This window comes from Diabrotica undecimpunctata, chromosome 6 (genome assembly GCF_040954645.1).
Source record: "Diabrotica undecimpunctata isolate CICGRU chromosome 6, icDiaUnde3, whole genome shotgun sequence".
Classification (NCBI taxonomy): domain Eukaryota; kingdom Metazoa; phylum Arthropoda; class Insecta; order Coleoptera; family Chrysomelidae; genus Diabrotica; species Diabrotica undecimpunctata.
The window spans coordinates 43,984,952-43,997,801 of record NC_092808.1 but is presented as its reverse complement, the minus strand read 5'-3'; the positions used below and the strand labels follow the sequence as shown (position 1 = coordinate 43,997,801).

The window sequence follows — 12,850 nt, the reverse complement described above, 5'->3', positions numbered from 1 at the left end:
CTTATATTTATAAGTGTATAAAATACGGCTAAGGGCCAATGCCTTGTCCGGCAATTTGTACTATAATTGGTACACTACTTCATGTCTAAAACATCAACTCCCGATTTTGGACTGTTATAGTATCGAATTATTTCTGGATTTCCTAATTCATTGTCTTTGCTGTGATGCATAGAGGATAATAAAAGAACAGCTCTATTTTTTTTTTCGGAACATACAATATCAAGGTTATGTCATTCTAGAAACCATAGAGTGTTGTACCAATTTCCCTACTTTTATTAGCCTGGAATTCCAAAGGAAGTTCTCGCTTATTTTTTTTTACTTTACCCACATACGTGAGGTGGCGTTTTTGCAACTCTGTGACTAACTCTATTGAAGAAAAATAGTTGTCAGCAGTATTATTTCGGTTAGAGCCCTCTATTGGTTTGGATAGTCGAATGACACATTGAGCAGGCTTGAAAAGCTTCAGTTCTTCTTCTGAAAGTCCAACACCATCCGAATCTCTCCTTGAGTATATATATCCATTATAGAAATACGATCTCTTAGCATCTGCCATGCACATTACTTTGATGCCGTATTTCGCAGGTTTACTGGGCATGTAAATTCGAAAACCACATTAACCTCTAAATGGAACTAGCATCTCATTCACAGTTACACAATCTGATAACATGTATAGCCTCTGGCAATTAGTCACAAAATTATTAAAAATATTTGAAATAGCCGCTGTTTTATCAGTTTTCTTCCGCTCTTCGCGATCCATGCTATTGTCAAATCTAAGACACGACAAAAGTATTTAAAATCTTTTCAAAGACATCGTCATTCTGAATATTGGCCGACCCAAAACATCTTTAGAACACAGTTGAAGCATATCTTCATGAGAAGATTTTATAATTGAAAATAGCATAAAAAGCCCAAGCAAAGCCTTCAACTCAACTATATTTGTGCTTCTGTAGTTTGATATATTAGTCGAATCAGATAACTTTTCTCTCATTATAATAATTTTTTGGTTTGTCCATGTTACAATTTGTTCCAACATTTCATCAGTAATCAACAACATCCAAATATCTGATTTAGAAGGGCTATTTCCTAGAGTCCTGCTTACCGCTGTTAGGCCTCGTAATTCTCTGACAATGTTATGTGTTCATGTCCTTGTATTTCTCGGAGGCTCCGTTCCCTGCCACTGAAAACCATTTTTTCCTTTGAATATGTTCACATCCCCTTCTACTTGTAAAAAGTCGGTTCTGGATTGTAAATCATTCGACGGTTCATCTAATTCCAAAAGTTCGTGACCTGAATTCGATTCTTCGCTGCTAGAGGGTTCACTTTGCCGAATTACATAGTTGGGATCTTCATCCGAATCATTTATAACATCTCTCATGTCCTCGTCACTTCCTTGCTCTGATTGTCCTCGACGCATCAAGGAATTTGGATATCGGTTAAAATACTTGGGAATTCCAAGGTTGGCCAAATCCAAATTTCTAATTGATTCGATGCAGGGAAATTCCACTTTCGCTAAGTAAAACAAAGGATTTGTTTTACATAAAAGCAGGTAGATTTTCTCTTATCGGTCAGTCGAGCTTGCCTCTTCTACTGTAGACCTAGTCGGTGCTATTATTGTTCCTACTAAGTTATTGTTTTATTTCTGATTTTTTTATATACCATTTTATTTTAGCATTATTGTATATTTAGACCTTTTCAGGTTAGAATAATACATTGATCCATATTTGTTCATGTACTGATTGTTTGATATTTTATTTGATTATTTTGATTGTTTATTTTTCTTGTATTTTGTGTCTAAGTTGTTCTTCCGTAAGTTAAGAACACTTAGAAATATTTATCTTGCTTTTTCTCTTTTATATTTTGATTTTTACTTTGTCTAAGTAGTTCTTTCCGGTAAGTCAAAGAACTATTAGAAATATTTCTCTGAATATTTGACTTGTTATTTTAATTGTGCGTCTAAGCCATTCTTTTCGGTAAGTCAAAAGAACACTTAGAAATATTTTCATAATCATTGTTGCATTATTATTTCCGATATTTTATTTAAGATATTTTCTTCCTTAAGTTAAGAAAATACTTAATACATTTGTCTCTTTCATTTTCTATTTTATGCTAAGTTGTTTCTTCCGTAAGTCAAGAAACACTTAGCAATATTTCCACATCTTTTCTGTATTTTATTTTTCGTATTTGTAAGTCGTTTCTTCCGTAAGTCAAGAAACACCTATAAGTATTTGTATTCTTATTTTTCCATATTTGATTCTCTTGTTTATTTTCACTCTAAGTTGTTTCTTCCATAAGTCAAGAAACACTTAGAAATATTTCCATACCTTGTTTCATATTTACATATTTCATTTATCTGTATTTCTGTCCTAAGTTGTTTCTTCCGTAAGACAAGAAACACTTAGGAATATTTCTGCATTTTTCTATTCTTTTATCTTGTGTATTTTACTTTTCATTCTAAGTTGTTTCTTCCGTAAGTCAAGAAACACTTAGAAACATTTTCTTTGCATTGTACTTTTATACCATTTTATTTTTCTTGTTTACTAAGTTATTCCTTCCGTAAGTCAAGGAATACTTAGACTATTTTACCTGTTCTGTTTTCTATTTTTGATCTGTTATTTTGTAACTGCTCCTTGGAACTGTTACCTATAACAGATACTTGTCACGGTAACCGTTATTTTATACCAGTAGAAGTATTAAACCATTTTATCAGTGACAAGCAAAGATGGTCAACACCCGGTCTAATTCCGAGGACAGGAAGAAGTCCGCAGAGCCGGCGATGGGTCCTACAGGCCCAAACGCCCCCTCACGGCAACATGATAAATATAAATCTTGATCGTCGGCAAGTAGTAATCTTTGTATATTCTTTTCAAAATCTGGGTCAGCCAGATTTACTTTTTTATTACGGAAAGTTTCGCTAGGTCCTGCTCTATCAATTATTACTACAAAATTAAAATTTTAATTTTAAAATTAACAAGTGGCCTTATAGACCTATCATAAAAACACTGCAATTCGAAACACCTGACTTACTAGACCTACACGTTTTGAAAACTACTGTTACTACGACGTAAACACTAAAGCGATCGCTACGATACTGCAAAACTATGCTTGTTCTACACTATTAAGAAGGTATTAAGAAGGTATTTAAAAGGACAGTGCATGCGACCTACACTGTTGCCGCCATTAGCAGACTATCCTTTCGCTGTGGTCCGTTAGACCAATGTTTCGGGTTAAGGGTTAATACAGGTAGAGAATTCCCAAACCATTGAGATAAAGAATGGACTCAGACAAGGGGATGCCCTTTCTTGCCTCATATTTAATATTATCGGAACACAGGAATTAGAGACAGCGGTACTATTTACAACAGATCAATACAAACAATTTTTGTTTAAAAAATTCCTTTATAAAAGGTATATTAATATAAACTTATTAGGCTACATACCAGAACGTTTTCGGAAAAACTATTCCATCATTACTGCTATCCTAAAATAAATATTACCGCTTTATTGAAAGTAAACGTGAAAGTTAAAATTTTGACCAAGGCTATTACAAAAATGTGGTTTAATATTTACTGGATTTACATATATCAAGCCACTTAACATATAGGTGAAAACACTTCAAATGAAGTTAGATTAGGTTAGAATTAGAATAAAGGGATTTTACATATATATTCTGCGGCTTTAAATATATAAATCCAGTAAGTACTGACGAATTTGCGCGATTTGCTACTACATTTTTGTAATAATCTTGGTCAGTTTTAACTTTCACGTTTGCTTTAGTTAAGTAGTAATACTTATTTTAGGATAGTACTGATGATGAAATAGTTATTTCAAAAACGTTCTGTGATGTAGCTCAGTTGGGGTTTTTTATTAATATACCTTTTATAAAAGAATTTTTTAAATAAAAATTTGTTGTGATTCATGGTATAGAGATTCAGTTTCCTTGTGGAGATCGATACATATCTAAGCATACGCTGATGACATTTAAATAATAGGGTATAGCAAAAGAGATGTTGAGCAATATTTTTTAGAATTGGAAATAGAGGCGGAACAGGTAGGTCTAGTAATCGACGAAGACAAAACCAAGTACGTGTTGGTTACTAAAATTTCTATATCAAATGAGGAACGAGAAACAGTCTTTGGAAGTCATACCTCTTTGGAATTTGTTAATAGCTTCACATACCTAGGCTTGATAGTAACTACTACCAAAAAAACAAGCGAAGAAATTAAAATACGAATAAATGTTACAAATAGGACATACTATGGACTCCAAACACAATTCCATTTTAGAATCATCCAAAGAAGAACTAAAATTATTATTTACAAAACACTGCTGAGGCCGATCCTCATATATGACGCAAAAACATGGAGTCTAACGTAGGAGGATGAAATACTTTTTGAAACATTCAAGCGTAAAATACTCAAAATATTTGGAGCTATAAAAGACCAAGGTCAGTAGCGCAAAACATATACTATCAAATTAAAACCCAGCTACAACGATGGGCTGGACACAAAATACAGGAATGTCAGGCAACACGATTGCTAAATAACTAACTACAGGAAGATATTAAAAATCAGAAGATTTTTCCTAGAGCAGGCTAGGATCCACAAAAAAAAATGAGCCAAAGATGATGATGATATAATATATATTACAATAGTTTATAGAGGGTGGCTCGGGATTTTTCAATGCTTAATTTCTTGTTTATATGTCAGTTATCGTTAACGTTGGCCAAGTCAAATCAAAGTTGATAAAATACAGATTTATCGGTTGTTTTATATCTTTACATTTTTTACCCATGACCTGAAAACTAAATTGTGCTTCTCTGGTCCCAAGGTGTGCTTCTGAAACCAAACATTGTTTTTTGTTGCTTAGTTGCATTTCTATTTTATTGTAAATTCTCGAGTGCAATATTCTTAAGAAAATTTTCAATACCTAACTCTTCTGACTCATAGTGCGATGATCGGTACATTGCTTAACGATTATTTTTTTCGTTATCATTACAAATGTTGACAGTAACCACTCTGTTGATATAAGGCTGTTTCGTATATTTGATTGAAAAGGTTTAAAAGAGAATATTTATCTTTGTCGTCGAGTAGTTTGATTATTTCACTGGGAATTTGATCTGGCTCTGATCTGGCTCATCTTTTCTTGATCTTTGATAGTTTTATAGCTTATTACATTTCATTGACGGTTAGTTTGTGTTCTTCTTCGTGTGCCTCATCCTCTAAGGATATTGGCGATCATCACGGCCCCTTTATCATTTTACTCTGACTGCAGCAGTTCTAAAGTGTTCTGTTGTTTTTTTTTCCACTTTACTGCTTTAAAATTTTCAATCAGTACGTGCGTCGTCTCCCTTGTCCACTTTTTTCTTCTACTTTTCCTTGTATAACCAATCGCATCTACTCATATTTTTCATTTCTTAGTATGTGACCAAGGTAGCTTATTTGTCTCTCCTTTATAGTGGTGAGTATTTCTTTTTCATCTTTCTTAATGTTTAAGTGTTTTTTACGTGCTGTGTCCATGATATTTTCCAATTCTTCAATAACACCATATTTCAAAGCTGGCAAGTCATCTTTCAGTTGCGTCCGTAACTGTCCAGACTTCAACTCCATATAAAAGGGTAGAGAATACGTAGCATCTTAAGAAGTATTTTGTCTAAATATTCTAAACTATAATAAGTAATACATGTTCATTACTTTTTCAAAGGTACTTTTATAAATTTCTTCGTTTCTGCTACTGATATTGAAAGTACAAAATAAACAAAAATGTTATTTATCTGTTACATGACATGATATGTTTTCACAGAACTTTTATATTTATCGACTTCATAATCTTGTTTTCGATACCAGGATCCATCAAATCCAGAATGAAAATAAGACCATTTTAAAATATATGGTGACTAAACATGCAACAATGTAAAGCGATTACCCTAACTCAAGTTAAAAGTTGAAAAACACAGATTTGACTGTCATAAAGTTTTGTCTGTTGAGCATTTCACATTTTTTATTTCCCTATATTGGTTGAGCTCAGTCTTATTTATGGCCGGCAGTAAAAATTTGTTTAGCGATCAAATTTTATTTCATTTCAACTTTAGAACTTTGGAGATTTCGTCAATTAGATAATATCCTTGAATTCTGAATGCTTCGAAAGAATTTCTAAAGCCGTAAAATGTGTGACTGGAACAAATATGTATCATTTTTAAACACATATTTCGTTTTAGTTAAAATAATTTGATAAAAATATGTGTGTTCATGGACAAATCTGTGTAGGATTTCTCTTAAACAATATACTGAGTGACAAAAAAAAAACTAATCACCTACATATATATATATATATATATATATATATATATATATATATATATATATATATATATATATATATATATATATATATATATATATATATATATATATATTTTTAGTGGGTTCTCTTGGGCTTAGGTTCATAAAAAAATGTGATTTAATACTAAGGCATTTTTATATATTTTTTCGACGTTTCGGCAGGAAATTTAGACTTAAGAAAGTTAAACTTTTGACTTACCAAGCATGTAAAAATTTGTTACTAACAAGTAGACGTCACAATTAAAATAATATTAAAATCATAGGACATACCCACTAAGTCACTACATGTAAAATATATTTTAGATCTAATGTGTTGTTTATTGAAGTTAGTTTATCGTTTAAACAACCAGTTATTTTAACATCATAGGCGTTCTGAGATTGTCTTTTTATGTGTTTTTAAATTAAGTTAAAATATATTTTGTTCAAATTTTTGACATCTTTTTTATCATTTATTGCATTATTATTTTTTTTTATTTGTATAGACTCTAGAAGCTCTCTCTTTTTCCTGTTGGGTTCACTTTTTAGGATCTTGGTTTTCTCAAAATCAAATTTATGTTTTTTTTCGTTTTCATGTTTTGTGAGGGCGGTTGAGTTTTTTTTGTCATATTTGTGGGAACGTATTCTTGAGTTAAGTAGCTGACTGGTTTGTCCAATATAAACTCCATCACAATTCGAGCAGGGAATTTCATATACAACATGCGATCTTTTTAATAGAGGGGTTTTTGTTTTTAATCTTGTAAAATTCTTTTTCAAAAGATTGTGCCCTTTATGAGCAACCATAATATTATGTTTGGACAGAAGATTTGCAATTTGTTCTGATAATCCTTTTATATAGGGAAGAGACATATAGTTTTTCTTTACCGTGTTGGTTTCATTGTTATTATTGTTATTGTAAAATTTATGCAGTCGCGATTTGAAAGTGTTGTCGATAAGGTGGTGTGGGTATGAATTAAGTGTTAGTGCTGTTTTTGCCTTTTTAATGGCCTGAGGTCTATTACTAGGATCGGATAATCTAATAGTCCGATAACTACTGATTTCTTTTGAGACAGGGGATGATGAGAGTTGAAATTGAGATATCTCGATGACCAGGTTTTTTTTGGTGTACCATTAGGTAGTTATAGTGCTGTTTTCTCTATGTAAGGTCAGGTCTGTAAACGCTTTGATTTCATTCCACTTTTCGTTCACAGACATCCCTCTAGAAGAATTTCTGCTAGCAGTCGAAACAACATTAAAGTCAACCTATTTCCTATATAAAAACAAAATCTTCCAACAAACAGATGGATGTGCTATGGGTGCTAGCATATCCAGTGCCATCGCTCAATTAGTTTTAGAGCATCTAGAGGAAATTGTTTTAAATAAAATAGATTTTGATATACCTTTTTTCTATCGCTATATAGATGACTGCTTGAGTGCAGCACCAGAGGATAAAATGGATATTTTACTAAATGAATTCAATAACTTTCACCAAAAACTAAAATTTACATTAGAAATTGAAAAAAATCATCAAATTAATTTTCTGGACCTGACCTTACATAGAGAAAACAGCACTATAACTACTTCATGGTACACCAAAAAAACCTGGTCATCGAGATATCTGAATTTCAACTCTCATCATCCCCTGTCTCAAAAGAAATCAGTAGTTATCGGACTCGCCGATAGAGCTATTAGATTATCCGATCCTATTAATAGACCTCAGGCCATTAAAAAAGCAAAAACAGCACTAACACTTAATTCATACCCACACCACCTTATCGACAACACTTTCAAATCGCGACTGCATAAATTTTACAATAACAATAATAACAATGAAACCAACACGGTAAAGAAAAACTATATGTCTCTTCCCTATATAAAAGGATTATCAGAACAAATTGCAAATCTTCTGTCCAAACATAATATTATGATTGCTCATAAAGGGCACAATCTTTTGAAAAAGAATTTTACAAGATTAAAAACAAAAACCCCTCTATTAAAAAGATCGCATGTTGTATATGAAATTCCCTGCTCGAATTGTGATGGAGTTTATATTGGACAAACCAGTCAGCTACTTAACTCAAGAATACGTTCCCACAAATATGACAAAAAAAACTCAACCGCCCTCACAAAACATGAAAACGAAAAAAAAACATAAATTTGATTTTGAGAAAACCAAGATCCTAAAAAGTGAACCCAACAGGAAAAAGAGAGAGCTTCTAGAGTCTATACAAATAAAAAAAAATAATAATGCAATAAATGATAAAAAAGATGTCAAAAATTTGAACAAAATATATTTTAACTTAATTTAAAAACACATAAAAAGACAATCTCAGAACGCCTATGGTGTTAAAATAACTGGTTGTTTAAACGATAAACTAACTTCAATAAACAACACATTAGATCTAAAATATATTTTACATGTAGTGACTTAGTGGGTATGTCCTATGTTTTTAATATTATTTTAATTGTGACGTCTACTTGTTAGTAACAAATTTTTACATGCTCGGTAAGTCAAAAGTTTAACTTTTAAATCGTATTATGTCTATTATAAAATGTTTTTTAGTCAATATTACTTCTTGAAAAAGGCATGGATTTCCTGCCGAAACGTCGAAAAAATATATGAAAATGCCTTAGTATCAAATCAAATTTTTTTATGAACCTAAGCCCAAGAAAATCCACTAAAAAAATATATATTAAGGTTCAAGAACTAAACTCAAACTATATATATATATATATATATATATATATATATATATATATATATATATTGATGGGATTTTATTAATTTTTGGTATACATATTCAGTGTCCCTTATTAGTAAAATAATGGAAATTCTCAGCTAGATTCGTCAACTTACTGTAAGTTCATAAACTTACTGCAAAAGCTTTTTTTCTTTTTAATTGCCGTGTTGCCAGATTTCAGTAAGAACCAAAGAAGGTATCCATTGAATGCTGACAGGCAACGGTGGGAGAAATCATTTTTGGACATCTACGTCACGGAACAAGGCACCCTGGCATCTTTCGACCGAGTAGAATACTAGGCCAGAAGATCCCATGGTAGTGCCGGATTAGCCGTGTTCCGGCTAAAACCTTAACCACTGTTCCAAAGAGGTGGTTTTGCCACTCAATGAACAACTAAAATTATACAACTAAACAACTAAACAACTAAAAACTTAAAATTTATAAATAACCATACCTATTACCGTAAATCAGAAAATGTTTTAGACGGTAGGCCATAAACCAATAAATAATATTAACCATAAATTTTAGATCCCTGGCTCAATTTCCTCCTCTGTCCTCCTGCTCCTTTTTCTTCATCACCCCAGAAATCAGACAGTGTACTTCTCTCCATTCTTTCTCTCCTCTCAACATTATGTTTACAACGTTTTTTCATCCAGCCCGAAACCCATTTGCCTCTCGAAATCTCCCCTTTCATTTGCCCATCTCTGACAGTTAAAAATGTGGGCGGAAGCGTCCGATACCCCATAAACAGTACAGTCTGCCGAGGCAGATTTGCCTATTCTATCTGTGAAGGTGCCAAAACTACCATGTCCGGTCAGCAACTGCGTCAGGAAGTAGTCTAGTTTCCTTAACTTAAATTCCCACCATGGCCTTAGATCGGGAATAAGCTCCTTCGTACACCTTGCCTTTCCGCTATCATTCGCCCATTCTCTTTGCCACTCTACTATTGTTCTTTCTCTCTCATTTTCATCTATATTTACATCCATCCTGCTCGCATACACCCTTGCTCGCTCTTTGCACAACAAAACGATGGGTATCACCGCTCCAATGACATATAGAGCCTCATTTGAAACTGTCCTCTATGCGCTAGATATCCTTAGGGGCATTCGCGTTTGCGAAGTCTCCATCAGCTTAGCGTATTTCGCAGTATTTAGTACGCTACACCACACTGGGGCAGCGTAGGTCACAATCGACTAGAAAACTCCATTCTTTTGGTGCTAACTGGGCCTCCAATATTTGGCATCAGCCGTATCAACGCCTCAAGATTTCGGTTCCCCTTCTCTACCGTCTTTCCGAACCTTAGTCCTTCTGACAACTAGACTCCCAGATATTTAATCGATTTAACCGGTGCAACCTCCACACCTTCCACTATAAAGCGAAGAGAGGATTTTTCTTGGCTCCCTTTGAGAACTAACACCTCAGTTTTCTGAGGCGCTAGCTATAGATCGTTTTCGCTGATCCACCTACTAATGCGACACAGGGCTGTGTTAGCTGCATTAGCCATGTCCTTTTCTGACTCACGTTCGCAACCAGTGCGAGATCATCGGCATAAGTTACAAGAGTGCATCCCCTTGGCATCTATAGCCTCAACACCCCGTCGTACAGGACATTCCAGAGGATGGAACCTAGTACTGAACTCTGCGAAACACCCTGCGACAAACTCATGCTGGTATCTTTTTCTCTTATGGACCTGACAGTAAAGTATCTGTCAATTATATTGACAAGGTACTTACTTACGATCAATTCTCTCAGCCTGGACATGGTTTTTTCCCACAATGCCATATTGAAGACATTCGTGACGTCAAGCAGTATAAGACCCACCCATATCTTTGTATCGTGCGTAACTAAAGAGGTTACTTTTGTGACCGCATCTATGGTAGACTTTTTGGCCCTAAAACCATATTGGCGGTCGCTCAGCGCATGCTTTTCTTCTATCTCTCGCTCAAGATGGACTTTTACAAGCTGTTCGTACAATTTAGCTATCGAACTAAAACGGCTAATTGGCCAAAATCGTACCTCTTCCTCTTTACGTCTACCTTTCGGGATAAGTACAACCTTAGCTTCTTTTAAAATTGTTGAATGCGGCGAGTCTTACTCTCTCTGACATGACTCTATCTATGCCAGGTGCCTTTCGGATCTTCATCCGTCCAACAGCCTCGCCGAGTTCCAACTCAGTAAAAGGTTTCGCATTTACGAAACTAATAACCCTTTCACGCCTTTTCTCCACCTAAGGAAAGAGTTCCCGTATTAAACAAAATTTCTTATCCACAGGCAGGGGGTAGGGTGTCTTTTTGCCCTTCAATTCGGTACAGACAATATTGAAGCCCTGCCCCCAGATATCCTTTCAAAATCCTGAAGCAGGTTACTCCATCTTTATTTCTTAGATCTTCTTATCTTATTCCTGTATTCTTTGATCTTACACAAGCCAACTCCTGTGCATCACTCAGACTCTCAATTAACTTACGCACACTCTTACATCCTGGACCAATTAAGCCGAAAGCATCTACAAAAACCTCCTCATTTAAAAATCTCTTTAGATTGATATCCCCATTTTTACGTTTCTGTCTTTTGCTATCTATTTCAACCAATGACTAGGCTAAGCTTGTAAGTTAAGCGATTCTTCTTCCAAAAAAGTCCAGCTTACGACCCTTTTAGAAATGTCGTTAAAACCAGTGTGATGTCCAAAAATGATTCACTATTAACTCTCACGAATGTAGGTGCCTTACCATCATTTAATATAGTAAGCCCCATGGCGTGGATCCATTTTGATAGGTATTTCCCTCTTCCATCTTGTGCTCGTGGGTTCCATGGACGATCCTTCGCATTCAGGTCACCAGCTATGACGACCGGTACAGGCTCCATCCTAGCCTCTTGCATAATCGATTCAATGTACTCTTCATATACTCGAAGCGGGATGTTTGGTAAAACATAGCAATTATGCACTACCAGGTTTCCGACATATACATTAACATAACCATTCTTAATGGAGTGACTGGTAATACCAGCTCCTCGATTCATTCATCACGAATACGGCCACGTCAGATTTCCTATTTTTAATGATTCCCTGTCGAGAGACCAAATTTACGTTGAGCTCCTGAAATAGGATAATGTCATAATCTTCCCTTCGTGCCAGTACCTCTGCAACGTCGTGAGCAGCCCTCGACCTTCCTACATTTATTTGTAGAAACTTCGTAATAAATGGTTCTTATCTCTTTAACTTACTTACCCGTATGCTGTCTGATTCCTGGCCCTAAGTGCTGTCACTCACTCGTTCCTCCTCCCTTCAGATAGAGTCCGTTTTGAGCTTCCGTTTTTCCAGGATGAGTTTTCCATACTCCGGGCATCGTAAGCTGTCGGCTTTGTGCCCGGATTCTTTACAAGTGAGGCAAAAAGCCTCTAGATTACTGCATTCTCGTGCCTGGTGATGCTCTCTGCCACATCTGTAGCAGCAGTCCGCTCTGTTTTCTCCCTTGCAGTCGATTTTACTATGCCCGAACTGCAGGCATCTAAAGCACCGCTGGATATGTATTCTCTCTCCTATCTTGCACGAGTTCCTGCCGATGGTTATGTGTTCTTTTTCCAGTGCTCTCTTGGCTGCGATCCGCTTCAGTTCGACCATGACGTTTGTGTTCCCGTCTCTATTTAAGAAAAACTGCAGAAGCTGCTTCAATAATGTTTTGGGGATCCACGATTTCTTATAAAGTCACTGAAACTCCTAGACACCGTTCTGATAAGAAGGTCGATATCCTGTTCTGATCTTTGTGGTATCTCATTCAAGAATACTAAAACTTCGTG

At 34.9% G+C, this 12,850-nt stretch overlaps 2 protein-coding genes across 2 annotated transcripts; both read right to left on the bottom strand.

Annotated features, from left to right (window-relative positions):
* Nucleotides 1-235: 235 nt before the first annotated feature.
* Nucleotides 236-595, bottom strand: LOC140444320 (uncharacterized). Its single transcript, XM_072536071.1, has one exon. It carries the CDS (start codon nucleotides 593-595, stop codon nucleotides 236-238), a length of 360 nt encoding a protein of 119 aa, XP_072392172.1.
* Nucleotides 596-11,695: 11,100 nt separating this feature from the next.
* LOC140444319 (uncharacterized) lies at nucleotides 11,696-12,073 on the bottom strand. Its single transcript, XM_072536070.1, has one exon. The coding sequence runs from the start codon at nucleotides 12,071-12,073 to the stop codon at nucleotides 11,696-11,698; it is 378 nt and encodes a 125-aa protein (XP_072392171.1).
* Between the last annotated feature and the right edge of the window lie 777 nt (nucleotides 12,074-12,850).

Bases quoted from the DNA above. Each gene is read 5' to 3' on its own strand.
- LOC140444320 (XM_072536071.1), bottom strand. From the start codon at position 595: ATGCCCAGTAAACCTGCGAAATACGGCATCAAAGTAATGTGCATGGCA.
- LOC140444319 (XM_072536070.1), bottom strand. From the start codon at position 12,073: ATGAATCGAGGAGCTGGTATTACCAGTCACTCCATTAAGAATGGTTAT.